At 42.8% G+C, this 21,010-nt stretch overlaps 1 protein-coding gene across 1 annotated transcript; it reads left to right on the forward strand.

Annotated features, from left to right (window-relative positions):
- Positions 1-519: 519 nt before the first annotated feature.
- Positions 520-20,340, forward strand: cabp7b (calcium binding protein 7b). The gene is made up of 5 exons (XM_063212563.1): positions 520-790; positions 9,142-9,285; positions 10,900-11,012; positions 18,507-18,654; positions 20,038-20,340. Exons 1-5 carry the CDS (start codon positions 682-684, stop codon positions 20,163-20,165), a joined length of 642 nt encoding a protein of 213 aa, XP_063068633.1. The 5' UTR covers positions 520-681; the 3' UTR covers positions 20,166-20,340.
- The last annotated feature ends 670 nt before the right edge of the window (positions 20,341-21,010 follow it).

A 21,010-nucleotide genomic window follows, 5' to 3' on the forward strand; every position in this document is an offset into this window, starting at 1 on the left:
AAGGGAAACTATTTGATGTTTGAGGAAAGGAGGATGAATAACCTTTTTGAAAGAAATACATCAAAGAAAAACATCTGCGTCTCTGTGATCAAAGGGAGATTGGCATTCGCGCGGCAGTAAACGAGTCAACAAAACATTAGCCTACCCCGATTCCTAGATCCACATTTTCAGGTTGGGTTGCAGGTGGCAATAAGTGTAAGTTCCATTCCGTTTCATTTTTTTCTGAATGTTTGTGACTGTCATATTTAATGCACCGTGCCATCTGAACGGCGCAGCCAGTGTTTTCCATTTTTCATGATTTAAGAGAAAGTGCTTTGTGTGTCACTCACCAGGAATATATGCAATTAATTTTTCAGCGCCCCCAAAACCTAAAATACCTGCCTCTGGGCGTTGCAATATTTTCCACTCCGGAAACATCTCCTATCACTTCTTCTTTATGACTGCACTCCCCGTCTACCAAAGACAATCCTCCTAACTATTGACTGTCGTATCAGCGTCTCAATAGGAAAACTGCTCACAGAGCAGATTCTTTTTAGGCTACAGAAAACGTTGTCAAAGGCCGGAGAATACTTCTCGATGTTTCCCGACTTGAGCTTCCAAAAGGAGTGCAACGAGAAAGTGCCGGTTCACCAGCGTGCTATATGAAGATCGCCAGCCAGGTGTTGGGTTTCCCGCGCAGAAATGCCAGTGCGTGCTGTGACCTCCAGGTTCATGTACCGCGGACTCTGCACTATCCCCGATATCCTGTCCTATCGGACTCCCGTGAAGCTACCGGACGATGAGGTAGAGGGTAAGTCAGACTAATTAATTGACACAGATTTGCAATAATTACATTTAAACATGCATCTTCCAACCGTCATCGATTATTGTCTGAACGGAGCTTTTATGGAGTTTGCCCAGTCAAAACTTCAGCACCTTGGAGAGCTCCCCCGCGGCTGCAGACCAATCAACGGCTCATTAATTGGTAGCCTGTGGGAAATGAACGCGCCTAAACGTCATTTTAAAATGTATTTGATACATAATTATGAAGCTATAGCCTGATGTAAAATCCTTATTAAAGTTTCAGAGATAGCAATTAGCAAAAGGTTAACTAATTGCTCCATGGCCATATCTCTTTGATGAATTGGTTGGGTGTTGTGCTATTGAGCTCTAAAAACGTTTTAATCAATGTGTGGCATTGAGTTTCATGTTGGGAGAAAAAAAAACAATTGTTGTTGAAATGAGATTTAGTGGATGCTGGAATAAATTAAGTAGAAATTATTCACCTTTTGTTCTCAATGCCAGATATTAATTACAGGGAAAATACCAAGTTTTCACATTTGCATGCAAGCCAGTCAAAAACTAACATGTTATGCAAAACTCAAGTGCATGAGCAGCATCTTCCTGGAAAGCAGGCTGTTGAATCAGTGGTAGACCTTTGAGGGGGAGGAGAGGTGTTCCTTAGAGGACAATAAAAGCTGTCTTCCACCTTGCAACAGCAGCTGTTTTCCTTCGTGTATTCTATTATTGGCCTCTGTTGACTCCTTTCATATCATATTGATTAGATGGCCAGAAAAGAAAGTATTGGGTAGGCTATGTTGCCTGGACAGCATTAGGTGGTTAAAACTCGGAGATTAGGCTACCTCCTTTTAGTACAATATACCTTCTGCATGTCACACCAGGCACACAGCTGGGTGCCTGGGGGTTCTATTTAGGCTCATTTAGGTTATTATAGTGACTGCAAATGAACTGTGTTTATTCAAAACCCTTGTTTTTCGTCATAAAAGTGCAATCTTGACACTTTGCACATTTTTAAATCATCCCTCTCTCTCAGGCAAACAAACACTACCTGTAGGACACACAACACTTCATCCTCCTCCTCCTCCTCCTCTCTCTCTCTCTCTCTCTCTCTCTCTCTCTCTCTCTCTCTCTCTCTCTCTCTCTCTCTCTCTCTCTCTCTCTCTCTCTCTCTCTCTCTCTCTCTCTCTCTCTCTCTCTCTGTCTTTCATTCTCTGTCACCATCACCAGCCATAGGCAGACGGCAGACACAACCTGCCGGGTGTCAGGCTGACTCAGGTGGAGCAGGTTAGGGTTCAGTGTCTCACACAAGGGCATCTCTGTAGTGTATCAGCTAAAAGCTATAGTACGGTCCATTCAAAATGCTGGTTGATCATTCTGTACCCTGAGCCACTTGTGTCATAGTACACAGTAGATAGACAGTTTTATGCTTATATTTATATTGGCCTATGTATACACTCTTGGATGTAGCCTCTTGCTGCAGATGGGGTCGCCGGCGGGCCTATTCACTATTTGCTGAAAATACTGAACTACATCATAACAACACTGCTATGACAGTACAGAGAGCCTTAAGTGACAGATTAAGACATAGCTACTACAATTTTGGTGAAAGTAAGGTTATAACATAGGCTCTGCGCTAAGGGGTTAATCAATCCATTGACTGTTGAATTAACACTTTGATGGTTTAGGTTAACATAGTTTGCTTGACAGTGTTAATTCAACACTCAAAGAACGAAATTGAATTCTAAAAGCAATCATGGGACCATATATGATCAGAATAGTGTTGAGTTTAACACAGAATTGTTTACTGTGTACTGTGTTGTTTACTGTCACCGGCCTTAATTGCAGGACAGGTGCAAACAGACGATTTTGAATAATGTTGTACAGTAGGCCTAATAGATGGAGGGTTTTGAATCAAGGTTTTAATAATCGTACACATCTGTCTACTACATATTGTCTGGGTGCTGGACAACACCAGAGAAATTACAAAATGAACAAAGTTGGCAGCATAGTAGGCTATATATCACTCACAACAAGCAAAGGTTTAATTATGGATCCAGATTATGCACTGCTGTTACTGTATACCAGAAGATATTCCCTGCATGAGTTGTTTTTCTATGCATATGCTGTCTCTGCCTCCATGTGTCACTCCACAGTATTGGGCATGTGATGTATGTCAGTGTTTCTCAACAGGGGTGCCGGGGCACCCTGGGGTGCAGTGGAAACGTGGCTGATGAATTAATTATGTAATATAATACATTTTTGTCTAAATTGATAAGTTAATGCTAGTCAGTGGAATCTTTTATCTGCCATTTTCGCACAATAAAGTAAATATAGGTCGCCCCAGTCAGCTGCAACTTTGAACGTAGCTCGTGTGACGTCTCCAAATGTGTTACTTCTTTAAGCTGGTGTGGTATCGGATGCGATGCCATATTATGGCTTGTTGGTTTGGGGAACCTTGAAATTTTTCATCAACTGAAAGGGTGCCTAGCCTAAAAAAAGGTTGAGAAACACTGATGTAGCCTAAGTGTAAGAACAGCATTGATGTATGAATGGTGTGTGGGGGACATTCCAGCTCAGTTTAGGTCTTACACGGGGCAGAAGGCTAATGGTGTTTGTTTGCTCATGAGTGTATGAGAGAGCATATGACTACATGTAATATGCACACACAATATAGTGCACATCCTCCTTTAATAATAAAAATGCTGTGCTTTACAAAGGTAATGGGTTCAGTCATTAAAACTTCAATCATTACAGACTCTCTCAGAGACATCCCTAGAGGTTTTGCCCCCCCAAAAATATGACAGCATTCCCCACAGGGCCTCTCTATACACCGTTCCAGTCAGTTTTGGAGGACAGGATTGATGTTTGTGTTGCTGTGTTGTAGCAGGTTCTTTTTAAATATGCACTTTGTGTCTTCCTCATTCTATTTTCTCACATCAAACTAAATGTTCAATCATTTACCCCCTGCCCTCAGGCCACCCACACACACACACACACGCACAAATGAAAACTCACAAGCCGTCACACACACACACGCACACGCGCACGCACGCACGCACGCACACACACACACACACACACACACACACACACACACACACACACACACACACACACACACACACACACACACACACACACACACACACTTCCTCTTCCTCTGGCTGTGTTGGCTAATAACCCTACAGAGAGACAGCTCTCATCCCCTCAAAAGCCAAGGTCAATGACAATCACATTCTAATGATTTGAAAAAATCCCCTCTCATTCCATAGACTGTAACAGCCAGGGCTGTCTTGATCATGGCCTGGATTAGCTGACGTTCTGCTGACTGAGAGTGACATTGCTCTTATCAGGCAGAGGATACACAGTCCCCAAATTGATTTGTTAGTAATGCTATCACTGGAAAACACTGCCGCTCTTTCAAGCACTAAATCTGAATGAAAACGGGGCACGCGTATGCAAAAGATAAGGTTTGACGTAGCCTTTTTTGTCTTTGTCATCATCGCAGCATGGCTCATGTTTTTTTGTCGTTTTCTTTTTTCTTTTTTTTTCCTTGTTGAAGAACCCTGCTGTTACACAACCTTACCTAACACATGCAAATAGGCCACTCACCAAGGCGCTCGAATCCTGACAGGGAAAATATGTATCTACAAACATCTTCGTCTTCTAAATCCAGCGCAGGTTCTCAGAGATCTGATAGAATACTCTTTTAAGGTCCCTTGGGCAAACATTATTTTTCTTTTCCCCTCCCTTTTTGAGGACGCAATGAAGCTGTCTTTTGAGAGATATGCGCACACCAGCATGAAACTTTTAAGTGTTTTTGCCACCATGTCAGTCAATGAAAGTCCGCTTTCATGTGCATCTTAGTGAATTATTCAGTCATCTGGCCCTTTGCTTTAATTAACAGCTGCAGAGATGCTAATTGCCTATGGGCCAAGCGCATGGTAATTATACATAACGTAAATACGTGGCGGGACTTTTATTGTGACGCTTGGTCACTGCTGGAGAGAGCATGCCTGGGAGACATCTCGATTCAATTAAATATGCAGAATATGTCAAGAGAGGAGTCAGCACAGTGTGCTCTGCTCCCCCCACCAAGTCCTTTAAGCATACAAGTGACCTTGACGTCATGTACCTAGAACAACACGGCACACAACAACAATGTTCAGAAAATGGATTGCTTAGACCAGTGGTTCCCAAGCTTTTTTTCCCTGATGGGCCTCCTTCTTGAACTAAGAATATCTTCACACACACCCAATCTCCGACACAATGGGGAAGGCGGAAGACCAAAACACATGTAGCCTATAGTAAAACAATTGATCTGCATCCTAAATTAAGAGAAAAATCTGCTCTAACCTTCAAGAACTTGCACAAACCCCAATCTAATTCCAATCGGCAAACATTTTTTTTCCAATATTGCTACATTTTAAAGAAAAGGATAAATACATGTATTAACCGTACTATTGTTACTAACCAAATGTATAGAATGATTTTTATTATATGAAGGAAAAATATTTGATGTGCAAACATTCCCTTCTCTCGACAACTCCGCGCTAGTACCTCAGCGACCCCTCTAGGGGTCCCCGACCCCCCACTTTGGGAATCACTGGATTAGACCGAGAAGGAGAAGGTGAACCACAGTTCTGCCTGATTTATGAGTTTATGGGGAAAGCCATTGTGGGGAGTGCTGCTTAGGCATGCAACCCCTTCAACAAACCCCTTGGCCCATCTGATCACTGATTAAAAACCATTAAAATGTTAATTATGAATTTGCATGTTCAAGAGCTTTGTTTGGTTACATAAACAATTACGATGATTAGTGGAATAAATCATGCTTGTCATTTATAATATGTTCATAAAGCATGTTTGCATCAATCATTTAAATCTTGTCGGTCATTATTTACATTTTTACGAAACACTCAATTCTTGTGCACTTTGCAAATATAGAATAAACTAGAATGTTTTTCCTTGTTATTATACATTTGAACTATACATTCGTACAATGAGTTTGAAAGCATGTGTATGCATTGAAAGCTTGTATATGATGGTCTATTTACAGCACAGAGAGAAAAATTAAATAAACAAAGAAAGTAAATAGCAGGGGTACATAAAAGACACAAGAACTGACACGAGGTATAGGCATTTTCCAAAAGCATTAGATAAACAATGTGACTGCCAGACGTCTGGTGGTTGAAATACTGTACGAGTTTGTTTTTCCATAATAACAAGGAAATGGAGGACCATATAATATTGCACGTAAATAATAATGCTGAATAAATATAGCACGCGGCCCGGGCTCTGCCTTAATCAGTATGCACGTCGCGTCTCTAATCAAGCAAACAATATCTACTGGGCTCGGTCGGCCGTCGGACCACTTGGGCTTTCTTCACGTGCCTGTTACAGAAGAAAGGGGCCGTAACTCTCAGATAGAGTGAGCCACTGATGCAGTGTGGCACCTCACATCACTGCTGTTTTGACGTATTGATCTGTCGGTCGCGGGCGCGCGCGTGTGTGTGTGTGTGTGTGTGTGTGTGTGTGTGTGTGTGTGTGTGTGTGTGTGTGTGTGTGTGTGTGTGTGTGTGTGTGTGTGTGAGAGAGAGAGAGAGAGAGAGAGAGAGAGAGAGAGAGAGAGAGAGAGAAAGAGTGTGTGTGTGATAATGTTTGTGTTTGAGCACGTCTCTGTGTGTGAGAATGTCTGTCGGCACGTGTGTGTGTGTGTGTGTGTGTGTGTGTGTGTGTGTGTGTGTGTGTGTGTGTGTGTGTGTGTGTGTGTGTGTGTGTGTGTGTGTGTGTGTGTGTGTGTGCGCGCGCATGCTTGAGCGTGCCTATGCTTGTGTTTGAGAGTGTCTGAGAGTGACAATATCTGTCGTGGGAATTGCTATACTCTGGACAGACCATCAAAACATTCAATCTTGTCTCCCTGATAGGCCGGAGGACAGATGACTCTGTGTGTTTTGACAGAAGTGATGTTTTAATGATCTGAGAATGTGTGTTTTTTTCCTCAAGTATCCTTTGCTTTGGATGCTGGTGATGGCATGAAATAGATCAAAGAGTTGTCTGCCTGTGTGTCAGAGAGAGAGAGAGAGAGAGAGAGAGAGAGAGAGAGAGAGAGAGAGAGAGAGAGAGAGAGAGAGAGAGAGAGAGAGAGAGAGAGAGAGAGAGAGAGAGAGAGAGACAGACAGACAGACAGACAGAGAGAGAGAAAGAGAGAGAGAGAGAGAGAGAGAGAGAGAGAGAGAGAGAGAGAGAGAGAGAGAGAGAGAGCGAGATATTGATGTGATGTGTATGTTTGTGAGTGGTGCATGTGTGAGAGGGACACTACTTTGCATCACACAATTCTGTTGTGTCATTTTTAATTCATTACGCAGATATATTTTAATACCAAAATAAGCCTGTCATCTTGGAGCACCAGCGCGACTTTGTGTATTTATAACGCCTGCAGGGCATTGGTGATACAGAGGTGATATGTATCTGAGAGACGCATAAACATCCATTTTAATTGAATTACCGGTACTCTGAATGCTTATTAAGGCACGTAAGCAATTATGGCCAGCCCTAATTAAGTTGACTTGAAAAGGCCAATTTACTAGTCATTTAATTCTTTCTCATCTTCCTCCCGTAATCTCATTATGTGCAACCTTCTTGGCAGTGTCTGCATGATTAGATTGCAATATCTTCTCGTTTAAGGGAAAATTGACCACCTCCCTGGAAGCGTTCCTACCTGTCTTATGCACTACAAGATTAGTTTACTTTCTAAAGCTTATAAAAATATTCTGGTCAAAAACGTGCACTATGTACAACATGTACATCACCCACCTGCATGGCCGTAACTACCATTGAGGACACAGAGGTCATGTCCTCAGTATTTTTTTCAGTAATGTAAAATGTATCTGATGAAAATCGATATAGGGCCTATGATCAACAATGATACATTCAGTCAGTATACGCCACCCCCATTTATCCTCAAGGCAGTGATTCATGAAAACAAACTTAAAGGGACACTGTGTGAGATTTTTAGTTCTTTATTTCCAGAATTCATGCTACCCATTCACTAATGTTACCTTTTGAATACTTACTACCAGCATCACATTCTAAGTATTCATTATGACTGGAAAAATTGCACTTTTCATACATGAAAAGGGGGATCTTCTCCATGGTTCGCCATTTTGAATTTCCAAAAATAGCCATTTTTAGCTGCAAAAATGACTCTACTTGGACCATACTAGAAAATAATTGTTTATTACTTAGTAAACTTTCATGTAAATATCAAATTTGGTGATAGCCAGCCCAGTTTCAATGAGCAGCATAGTTGCAGTACCTTTTTTGACCATTTCCTGCACAGTTTGGCTGAAGTGTTTGAAGCATTCTAAATGTACATATGCAGTACAGCACACACTATTTGACCTCTGTATTTGAAAATGTCTGGTTACGTCCTTGCCCACCTGTATTTACAGTGTCACCAAATGTTGTGGTACTCTACAATGACATTTTGCCATGGCATTGGTTAAATTAGGACTCCCTCAAAATGCAACTTTACAATTCCAATTAGGATTTAGGGCGTGTGGATGCATAATGGGGCTCAATCTCGCTGGCCATAAATAGGCTGAGGTGCCATGCTGACATATGCTGGTCTTATGTCTCTGCCTTTGTGTCCTAATGCTTAAGTGTCGAGGGAGGATCTGAGATCATGGGCGTAGGCAGAAAAAATAAAACAGGTGGGCCCAGAACAGACGGGTCAAAACTATTGGGTTGTAAGGTGAGGTATTATTATAAGGTGGAGGTATTATAATACAACGTTTGAAAAAGTATGCCTCGTTAGGACATCTCAAGGGACGTCACCACCTAGCCTACAGCACTGGCAAAGTGTGCACATATATCTTTGCTAACATGCTGATCTTCTGCCAATGCCCTCTCCCAATGACAAGATTCATGATGTCTAAAAGTTGTTTGAAGGACCATTTATATCTTGTATAATTTTGTCTAACACCATTTGTAGTGTAGCTTTGTACAGAGATCCATGAGGCCTTCAAGTTGTTTGAATACACACAATGTAATGAGGACCGAATGCTGGGCCCCTTCTCTTCTTGGGCCTGGGACAACATACTGTACCTGTTTGTCCCCCCTGTCAGTGGGCCTGGATGTGTGGAAAACAATAGTCGTCATATCTTCTGCTTCTCTGAATGTGAAGACCTGTGTGGCAACAATAAAATCTTCTACCTAGTACCTTGTATCATGTATATTCTGCTTCTCCTCACGCAGAGACTCATGAGGACCAATCAGTGATTGTTTTGTGTGGCAAATGATAAAAGTCTTGTATCTTCATGTTTCATCTTGTATCCTCTGGTTCTCTACCCAATGCAGAGATTCGCGAGGCCTTCAAGGTGTTTGACCGTGATGGGAATGGCTTCATCTCCAAGCAGGAGCTGGGCATGGCCATGCGCTCTCTAGGCTACATGCCCAACGAGGTGGAGCTGGAGGTCATCATACAGCGACTCGACATGGACGGTGATGGCTCGCTCATGCATGCTGATGTCACTTCCTCTTGTATATGTGTAGCGAGTCATGGGGCATTTCTCAATGTGAAGGATCCTGGCCTTCATTGCTAGGATGAGTCATGGCCATTTTTTGAAGAGTTCACGTCATCGAGACTCGCCAAGTACACTTTCAAAGTGAAGTATGCTTCAAAAGTGCCACGCGCTTATTTTGTAGAATTTCTAAGGCTGCACTTGCTGCATCCTTGCCATGACAAAATACCCAGAATTCTTCACATGTCCATGCTCGCTCTAGGATTTTTATTACAGGTCTGGGACAGGCATGAATGTTTAAGCACAATATGTATGGCATGCTGTTGTTTCCAAGATGTGACGGATCTGTCAGCCAATCACACCGCATGTATGTTTGTAACTCATGAGCAGATAACACCCATACCATCAAGACATGCCCACTGTCAACCAGTGACGGATGGTGCCTGTGTGAGCACATTGTTAGGCAACACTCTTTTGGTAGACTGTTTGTAAACCTCCCTCCCAAAAGTCTCATACAGATGCAATGACACTGAGCTATCGGCCTAGACCTTTAGCTCAGCGGTTTCGCACCAGTGCTCCCATGTTGCGAGGCCGCAAGGTCGGAGGTTGTGAGTTCAAGTCCCGAGAGATGGACTGCGCAGAATGACCCCAGTTGCACATGACCTTTCCGGTAGGGCCCATGGGATCCAAGCACTGCTCTTCAAAGAGGTTGATAGTGCATATTGGATCAACCATCTATTTTGTGTATTTTTAGAAATACCTTTCACAAGTAGCCGACTAAGGTCCCTTGGGCATGATTGGAAGGGCCTTGACTTGTGCTTTCTATTATCCTGAATTATTATGCTTTGTTGTTGTATCACGCATACCTCCATTTTTTGGTTGGTCTGCTTACGTGAATTGCTGGTGGCCATCATCCAGCGACTCGACATGGACGGTGATTGCTCATGCCAATGTCACTTCTCTTTTACTATTATAGAGAGCCCAAGTCACGCACAAAAACGTACAGTAGGCTACATCTAATTATGCCTGTGATCATCATGACCCTTCTGGTAGGGCCCATGGGATCCAAGCAATGATCTTCAAAGAGGTTGATGAAGAATAGTGGATCAACCATCTACTTTGTGTAGGCTATTAGAAATACCTTCCATGGGTAGTCTATAATTAAGGTCCCGTGGGCACGATTGGAAGGGCCTTGACCTGGGCTCTCCATCATCCTGCATTGCTGTTATGTGCTTTGTTGTTGTTGTTGTCATGCATTCCTCCATTTGCTGGTTGGTTTGTTTAACGTGATTTGCATTGGTAATGAGGCTGTCCATTTTGATCAGAGGGAAATTTATATCAATTGTAGATTGTTTAATTACACACTCTACACTCGACCCCACTCTACACTCAACACTCAGCCAGAGATTTTGTATATACTTAAAGGGCTATTTGAAATTATAATAAATGTGCAACATGTATAACACCTCTGCATTTGGTTCGATACACTTCGTTCACCTTGTCAACACAATCTACGCCATAATAATTTTGACACAAAGAATAGAATGAAGAAAATTGTGGCCAAATGAGCTTGTGTTTTTTTCTGCCGTTTCAGGGGATGGTCAGGTTGACTTTGAGGAGTTTGTCACATTGCTGGGGCCTAAGCTTTCAGCAACAACCATGCCGGACAAATTTCACGGAGCGGATTTTGACTCTGTCTTCTGGAAGGTAGGCCTATTATTCCTCAAAACTATCTGAAAATCTGTATTAATCTTTTTTGATATTGACAATTGCGTATGCAATGTGATTATCAATGTACTGACCGGGCTGATGAGTGAAAGGAGCTAGAGCTCTGTGGTGTATATTTAAACAGCACAACGTTTCGACCATGCAGTCTGGTCTTCGTCAGGTGTATGTGAGTTTGTGTAACATGACAGTTCTTTTAAAGACTCTTGAAGGAAGAGGCGGGCGCAATGCGCCGTTGAGTGACATCTCCTCCAAGTGAGGTCATAGTTCAAAACACAAACAGAAAAAAGGGAATTACACAGAAACCCACATGTAAATAAAGAAAATTACATAAAGAGAAAAGAACACCACTCAATAGAAACAAAAATGACAAGTGCCCAAATGTACAGTGCGATCCATCACCAAGGACATGTCTCATGTCAAGTTATTCAATAAATATGTACAAAACAAAGGGGGGATAATCCATCATGTACCAACGTCAGGATAAGTAGCCTATAAAAAAGGTTTTATATCGAAGTCTTCATTTAGCCCATGGGGGGACATAGTATTCAGCGCATATATGTGGTAAGTCTCACGTTGTAAAAGCAAACGGTCGTGATTGCCGCCTCTAGGAGGCCTCTCCACTTTTTCAATCCCCGTATATCTGAGTGTGCAGACATTATGGCCCGCTGCCAGGAAGTGCGCTGCTACTGGGTTGCGTGTGTCACCGCATCGAATATTGCTCCGATGTTCCGAGATGCGCGTGCGTAATGGTCTGCTCGTCTTACCCACATACGCAAGGCCACACGGGCATTTAAGTAAATAGACGACAAACGGAGTGTTGCAGTTGATGACACCACGAATGTTCAAAGTCTTGCCTGTGTGTGGATGTGTGTATGTTCTGCTTCTCATTGTATAGCCACATTGTGCGCAGTTGCCGCATTTGTAGTTACCATCGGGGATGTTAAATGGATTTTGTTTGTTCTCGTGGGTGTGAGATTTCACCAACTTGTCCCTTAAATTTGGGGCACGTCTGAAAACTACTGTCGGTGGGGCAGTGAAGATCCCTTTTAGTTTGGGGTCTGTCTCCACTACGTGCCAGTGTTTCCGAATGAATCTTTTTAAAATTCAGATCCCAACGGTGAGTATTTGTTATGCACAGTGTCGAATTTTGTTTCTGTGCTCGGCCCAGATTTTGGGATTAAACATTCGTCTTGTGTTGAGGGGACATGGCGAAGCGCTCGCTTGCTGCGTCAACCCATTGTTGTTTGTAGCCCCTTTCTTGGAACCTCTGGGATAGATCGAGGGCCTGTGACGCGTACCGTTGATCTGAACTACAGATGCGTCTGGCACGATGGAATTGACTAATTGGTAGGCTTTTAATAAGGTGACTGGGGTGGTAGCTGTCACCCCGGAGGATGGTATTTCGATCAGTTGGTTTTCGGAACAGATCAGTCTGCAGTTTAGCGCCGTCCCTAATGACAAGTACATCAAGAAAGCTAATCTGCGATTGGTCGAAGTCAAGCGTAAAACTCAGATGGTCATTCACAGAGTTGAGGTATTGATGAAACAGTCTTAAAGACCTCTCGTCACCTTTCCACAAAATAAAAACATCATCTATGAAGCGTTGGTACAGTAGGACGTTATTAAAATATGATTCACTTCAGAGTCAAGTACAAAATTTATTTTCAAAGAACCCCATGTATAAATTGGCATAGTTTGGAGCCATAGTGCTCCCCATTGCCGTCCCCTTAATCTGCATGGTAATATTCTTCTTTGAACAGAAAAAAATTAGAAGTTAGTACCACATGTGCAAGATCAAGTATACATTCAGTTTGGGGCCTACATGCATTAGTTCTCTGATCAAGAAAGTGCTTCATAGCCTCTATACCGCCATCATGAGGGATGTTTGTTTGTATAGAGGCTGGACACGTCAAAAGTTGCTAGTAAAATGTCAGAGTTGGGTAAGGTCATTGTTTTGTTTGAGTTTTGTTAATAAAATCAATTGAATCCCTGATGTATGAGGGTAAAGAACAGACAATAGGTTTTAATGCAGTGGTCGACAAAAGTAGACACATTGGCAGTTAGAGACCCTATTCCGCTCACAATGGGCCTTCCAGGGAGAGGCGGTGTTTGCGACTTATGTACCTTCGGTAGAGTATAGAATACAGGAATGACTGGATAATCGTTTTTCATAAAGCCAAATTCTTGTTTATTAATCTCTCCCTTATCCAACCAGGTCTGTAATTTGTCGTGGACTATGGACATATATTTTGTCGTAGGGTCACTGGGGAGTCTAGTGTAGAAATTACTGTCCCCAAGTTGTCGATGTATTTCTTTCTCGTAGTCAATAGTATTCTGCAAAATCAAAGCACCACCTTTATCCGCAGGGCGCTGCACTCCACTGACTCCGGTTTGAAAGTCTGAATCGGCCATGATGGCTGGAACCAAGTCAAGTGAAAAGATTCCGGCTGGCCTTCAAAAGACATTCGAGTTTACTACGGAAGATCACTCAAGGATTTTACTCACGGACTCCCTCTTTGATGGAGATACCGTCACACAAATGAATCCAGTTACTGATGACCTGAGGAAATCGCTCAGAAAAGCCATCTTAAAAGAAACCAGACAATACCTACATGCCGTTGGGATGAGTGACTACGTGCGACAGAAGATCATCCCAAGGGGGTTGAGACTCCAAAAAAAACCAGCCTTTGGCATGAACAACCCAGAATTTCTTGATCGCTGGTGCGAAATACTCAACAAATGTTCGATGGACTTAATGGCTTTAACCATACAAGAAACAACTGAACAATTGCGCAAAACCAGGGAAGAAAAATTCAGGAAATCAACAACCGATTGGACACTGAAGTCACAGACAAAAGTTACCTGAACAACCTGAAGAAGGACATTGAACAATTTAAAGAAAAACTTCTGTTGGAGAAAAAAGACAACTAAGAAGAGAATAAAGTTCGCCAGAGACACCAACGACTACCAACAACAGCGAGTTTATTTCTGGAGGAAGAAACAAAGACGAGGCAGCACCATCGCAGGACCGATTCCAGCAGCAGGCGCACGATGAAGATGACTGGCCTTCTTCCTCTTCAGTGGACTCTGACTCCCACAGCCGCAGCGGTTTTTTAGACCGCTCCCCCCAACAACAACACAGAGGCAGAGGCAGGGGTCGCGGACGCGGACGCGGACGTGGACGCGGACGCGGGCGAGACAACTTCCGCGGCAGAAACGCTGCAGGAGGGGGATCAGACGAAAGTCTCAACTATGCGCTCAGACACCGAACACGGGAATGAACTTTTCCTCCAAACCTCTAACTGAGTTATGCACTGCTGCACTCAGTAAAGGGCTTTCTTTTGCGCCTACTACAACAACAAATGACTTTGAAACTGTGATTGACTTCGAGAAATTCTTCAGAAAACTAAGACTGCGCGAATTGTTCCACAATACACCATCTAACACTCTTCACCCTCCCACCACCAATGAGAGCACTCCAACCTCTATTCCAGAGGCTTCCACCAGTGCTCCAGAGGCTTCCTCCAGTGTTTCAGGGAAGGGACTGCTTAGACCCAAATCCACCTTTATTCCACCAAGGAATAGAAATGCCTCATTGGACACATATTGCCGCCTGGTGGGAAACATGATGTTAAAACTGCATTAAAGTCCAAACGACAGTACAAGGTCTATAATAACATGCCTAAGAGTGAGAGAGAAGCTCTGGCAGAGCTCAACAATGACAGAACTGTTGTCATCCGCCCTGCGGATAAAGGTGGTGCTTTGATTTTGCAGAATACTATTGACTACGAGAAAGAAATACATCGACAACTTGGGGACAGTAATTTCTACACTAGACTCCCCAGTGACCCTACGACAAAATATATGTCCATAGTCCCACGACAAATTAACAGACCTGGTTGGATAAGGGAGAGATTAATAAACAAGAATTTGGCTTTATGAAAAACGATTTTCCAGTCATTCCTGTATTCTATACTCTACCGAAGGTACATAAGTCGCAAACACCGCCTCTCCCTGGAAGGCCCATTGTGAGCGGAATAGGGTCTCTAACTGCCAATGTGTCTACTTTTGTCGACCACTGCATTAAACCTATTGTCTGTTCTTTACCCTCATACATCAGGGATTCAATTGATTTTATTAACAAACTCAAAACAATGACCTTACCCAACTCTGACATTTTACTAGCAACTTTTGACGTGTCCAGCCTCTATACAAACATCCCTCATGATGGCGGTATAGAGGCTATGAAGCACTTTCTTGATCAGAGAACTAATGCATGTAGGCCCCAAACTGAATGTATACTTGATCTTGGCACATGTGGTACTAACTTCTAATTTTTTTCTGTTCAAAGAAGAATATTACCTGCAGATTAAGGGGACGGCAATGGGGAGCACTATGGCTCCAAACTATGCCAATTTATACATGGGGTTCTTTGAAAATAATTTTGTACTTGACTCTGAAGTGAATCCATATTTTAATAACGTCCTACTGTACCAACGCTTCATAGATGATGTTTTTATTTTGTGGAAAGGTGACGAGAGGTCTTTAAGACTGTTTCATCAATACCTCAACTCTGTGAATGACCATCTGAGTTTTACGCTTGACTTCGACCAATCGCAGATTAGCTTTCTTGACGTACTTGTCATTAGGGACGGCGCTAAACTGCAGACTGATCTGTTCCGAAAACCAACTGATCGAAATACAATCCTCCGGGGTTGACAGCTACCACCCCAGTCACCTTATTAAAAGCCTACCAATTAGTCAATTCCATCGTGCCAGACGCATCTGTAGTTCAGATCAACGGTACGCGTCACAGGCCTCCGATCTATCCCAGAGGTTCCAAGAAAGGGGCTACAAACAACAATGGGTTGACGCAGCAAGCGAGCGCTTCGCCCATGTCACACAAGACGAATGTTTAATCCCAAAATCTGGCCGAGCACAGAAACAAAATTCGACACTGTGCATAACCAAATACTCACCGTTGGGATCTGAATTTAAAAAGATCATTCGGAAACACTGGCATGTAGTGGAGACAGACCCCAAACTAAAAGGGATCTTCACTGCCCCACCGACAGTAGTTTTCAGACGTGCCCCAAATTTAAGGGACAAGTTGGTGAAATCTCACACCCACGAGAACAAACAAAATCCATTTAACATCCCCGATGGTAACTACAAATGCGGCAACTGCGCACAATGTGGCTATACAATGAGAAGCAGAACATACACACATCCACACACAGGCAAGACTTTGAACATTCGTGGTGTCATCAACTGCAACACTCCGTTTGTCGTCTATTTACTTAAATGCCCGTGTGGCCTTGCGTATGTGGGTAAGACGAGTAGACCATTACGCACACGCATCTCGGAACATCGGAGCAATATTCGATGCGGTGACACACGCAACCCAGTAGCAGCGCACTTCCTGGCAGCGGGCCATAATGTCTGCACACTCAGATATACGGGGATTGAAAAAGTGGAGAGGCCTCCTAGAGGCGGCAATCACGACCGTTTGCTTTTACAACGTGAGACTTACCACATATATGCGCTGAATACTATGTCACCCCATGGGCTAAATGAAGACTTCGATATAAAACCTTTTTTATAGGCTACTTATCCTGACGTTGGTACATTATGGATTATCCCCCTTTGTTTTGTACATATTTATTGAATAACTTGACATGAGACATGTCTTTGGTGATGGATCGCACTGTACATTTGGGCACTTGTCATTTTTGTTTCTATTGAGTGGTGTTCTTTTCTCTTTATGTAATTTTCTTTATTTACATGTGGGTTTCTGTGTAATTCCCTTTTTTCTGTTTGTGTTTTGAACTATGACCTCACTTGGAGGAGATGTCACTCAACGGCGCATTGCGCCCGCCTCTTCCTTCAAGAGTCTTTAAAAGAACTGTCATGTTACACAAACTCACATACACCTGACGAAGACCAGACTGCATGGTCGAAACGTTGTGTTAATAAACCTGGAGCAGCAACAGTGTGCGGACCTTCCTTCCTTTCATGTTTAATCGTGTTTAAGTCCGGCACCTGTCCAATCTGGATGTGCGCGCTCTCCAAAACGCTACTGTATATTTAAACAGCCTCTCCAAGAATATTGAAGAATGTCAAGACAACGTCCCGACATTAAATTGCACATAATTCACAATTTAAGAGACAACGTTAAAATGTATGTGTCCTTTTATGCTTACACTGTTTGCTGCCATTTGGTTTTAATACTCTGTTGACAGATCAACTTTATTGCATCATTAAATTTCAAATACCAAAATAATAAATTGCCAGGTTCATAACAAGCCTCTAAAGATTATGGAAAATCTTTTTGTTCCAAACACCCAAATAACAAATAGTGTGAAATATACACATAATGGTTCATCTTTGCTCAGAATGTGGACTGCATGCAGACATATCCAAGTGTCGGTTGTTGTTGTCAGTCCTTTTATGTATTTTTGTACTGCTGCAACCCCCCTGTCTCTGAAACCAATTTCTCCCTGGTGGAGACTAATAAAGTAACCTAACTTAACCTATCTTAAGTCTATGAAATGGGTAAAGCGTTTGACTAAAAACTGAACACGTACGTTTATCTTTTATGAATAGATTCCGTTTCATGAATACATTCAAAAACTGTAACCTCAGTATTTCCCAACATCATCATTGGTAGTCAATGCGGTATACAACCCCTGTGTGTTGTGTAATCCACCTATCCCCTACTGCTGACCGCTGCTAGTGGGCCAGGGAGAAAAATCATGTCTGACATGTGCAATGTCTAGGCGGGCAGAAGGGGCCTGCTCCACTATAACAAGAACGAATGGCGGCGGTGCAGCAGCAGCAGCGCTGTCTCATCACCATGGGCAAAGTGGAGAACAAGCCCTTGCCTAAACTGGCTAAATTGTCACAGGATTGGAGCAGACTTTTTAAGCAGAGCAGCCAAATGAGCTCCGGAATTATGTATGGGACGTACGCCACCTCCCTGACCCCCCCAGAGACCTGACGCTTTGACTATTAACTGTCGGCACAGCTCATTTACAGTCCATCTTGTCTTGTCTGTAGAGTCGTTTTAAGGTATTTCGGGGGCCCGAGGCAAAGAGGGACTTGGGGCTCATACAACCTCCCAAACCCCCTACCCCTGCCTTCTCTTCAAACTCGAGAGAGATTATTTGAACAGCAATATCATTGCACTTTTCAGTCATTGAATTGAGGGAGGTGCTGCCACACTCACAACATTGTCATTGCTGTCATTTCAGTACAGCTACATAACCTGTCATTACCAAAGGGCCCCCTTTCACCTTACCAATTGTTTTGTCGCCGATCGTGACAGGCCTGCTTGTCTATTATTCCCAGTGTCTGACACCTGACGAAGACCTTGCTGGTCGAAACTTTGTGACATTTTTTCACATTAAATCACGACAAGGGAGCTTTTGCGGTGTGCGAATATTTCTTCTCATTTTTGTCTATTATTCCCAGTGTGACATGCAGAAGCTGACAGTGGACGAGCTGAAGAGACTTCTCTATGACACCTTCTGCGATCACCTGACCATGAAAGACATCGAGAACATCATCATGACGGAGGAGAGCCACTTGGACAGCCCGGAGTGTCAAGTGGACATTAATAGTAAGTCAGAAGCTACCCTTTTTGTCCAAGTAAACAGGGACAAATCAGATTTCAGATCCACACTCTGCCTGATGAAGGTCTAAAGACCAAAGTGAAATCAGTCAAGCCATTTACACAATATTATTAAATCTGAAAGGTGTTACACAGACCAAAGAGTTAACACTATTATGCTAAAAAATCAACTGTTCACTGGGGCATGCTGATCATGGAGGAATGCTGCTTCACTTTTTTCTCATTAGCAGGTGCACTTTGGCTCAAGGAAAAAAAGTTGCTTAAAATTATGGTCAGACTTAGCTCCAGTTGTGGCTATTGATAAGGTCTGCCAAAGATTCCAAGGCATACTGCTGATGAAGTTAAAAAAGACTTTAATTAAACGGACTGACGCGTTGCGACTATGTCCTCTTCAGAGCCTCAGTTAACACAGAGCCTTGAGTTAACACTATTGTTGGGAAGACCCAATTGATATCTGAAACTGAGATCACTCAGATACTGAACTCTTTAAGAGTTATATTAACACTGGTATGTTTACTGCATACCCTTTTTTTCTAAAGTTAATCAAAAGTTTACTGTGGAATAGTGTATGTGAGGGTTCTCGTTCCTCTGGACTGTGTTAGTCTGAAGATTTTAGTTGTAAGCAACTGGATTTCTTCTTGGGCCTTGAAGATGCTTCACCCATTATTCAAAGCGTTTTGAGCAGAGATCCTTCTGGCATTCCATAATAATAATATAAGGAATGGAGCTGGGGTCCGTTTCTCGATTCTTGTCGTTGATAACTGTCTTAAGACCGCCTTAAGACCGTCTTACCGATCCCTTGGATTTAGTGGTGAGTGTCGCTGTCGAGAGAGAGTTGAGTCGATCTTACGAAGGACTTTGCTAACGACGATAGCAAACACGCTTTCGAGAAACGGACCCCTGTGCAGCAACATTGTATCATATACATTCAAGTATGTCTGTTGTCCAAGTGTGAAAGAGAAGAGAATGACTGAGGGAAAACAAAAGTTTCCCACAGCAAGGACACTTCAGACACAAGGAAAAGATTGTCATTACCAAAAACTTAATCAAAAGTTTTCCAGACAAGAGAATAAAAGTGTTTTGACTGTCTAGGTGAGTGAGCCAGGCATGAGTGTAGTTGCGGAGGACTGCTGGTGATTAAGGCTGGTTTGTCATTGTTAAAATCCAGTGCTTGTCTCATTAAATTTGTTTTGACGTGCTGTGATAGTCTTTACTCTTCCAAAACCTCTCCTAAAGAAACATTCATTAAATGAGCTTATGCTACTAATGGGCGATTTATAAACCCCTTTCCATTTTTAAGTGCCACTTATTGTCTCAGTAAATGTAACCATGACTGTAACCCCTCCAACCGGATGTCCTTTTTTTTCACAGCGAGCCCCAAACACCAGATGAAACACACATGTGTGCGGAAAAGTCTCATATGTGCCTTCGCCATCGCTTTCATCATCAGTGTCATGCTTATTGCGGCAAACCAGATGCTCCGCAGAGGTATGAAGTAATCATCATCTCATCAAAACAGGAAGAGGATTGATGTGATACCCCCCCACACACCTATTGGATGACACATACCGACCAAGTAAAAAGTCTTGAATGTTTTTTGTGTGAATTCATCTCAGAACTTCCATCAAGTCCACAAATAATGACTCACTCCTCAAAGAAGGCAAAAAGTCCTCAAATTCAAACTAACTGCACAGAACCTTGCATGTATTAAGCAGAATATAAATGTATATATGTGTGTTTTTGAAACAACATATTCCCTACCCCATCGGAACAAGACAGAGGATAATATTCAGGATAAATGGGTGATGAGTGGAATAAACAAAGAGAAGTTAACACATACTGTATTATGTAATAGTCTTCCATGCACCTTCTTCTAGCCTAGTAAACTAGGCCAACACTGCCTGCCGGATTGGTCTAGACCTGCACCATAGGGTTTACTCGTAACTTGGCCATGAATCTTGATTGGCTCTTTCCTCTAATTACAAAGCTCTGTGTAGTTTTGAATCTGTGCAGCGAGTCATCAGGATAGGCTCAGCACGCTGACAACACAGTTTAGACGCCAACCGTTGGTTCCACAGCCTTGCCTATGGTGCGTGTCCAGACTATAGTGCATTTCATGTAATAGACCAGGCTAACCTTCTCCATCGTATACCGCAGTTCCCATAAAATACTGCAGTGAGAAAGCTGATGGTGTCAGCCATCTTGTTAACACCCAGAGCACTTTGTGGCCAGATGGAGAGTGTTTCCATATTTCGAGCCACTGAATCACTGAAACGTTCGTTTTAATTGGCATGGCTCTCTCACATCTCTCTTTCTGGTCTCAAGCTGGTCTCTGGAAATGATC

The sequence above is a fragment of the Engraulis encrasicolus genome, chromosome 12 (genome assembly GCF_034702125.1).
Source record: "Engraulis encrasicolus isolate BLACKSEA-1 chromosome 12, IST_EnEncr_1.0, whole genome shotgun sequence".
NCBI lineage: Eukaryota > Metazoa > Chordata > Actinopteri > Clupeiformes > Engraulidae > Engraulis > Engraulis encrasicolus.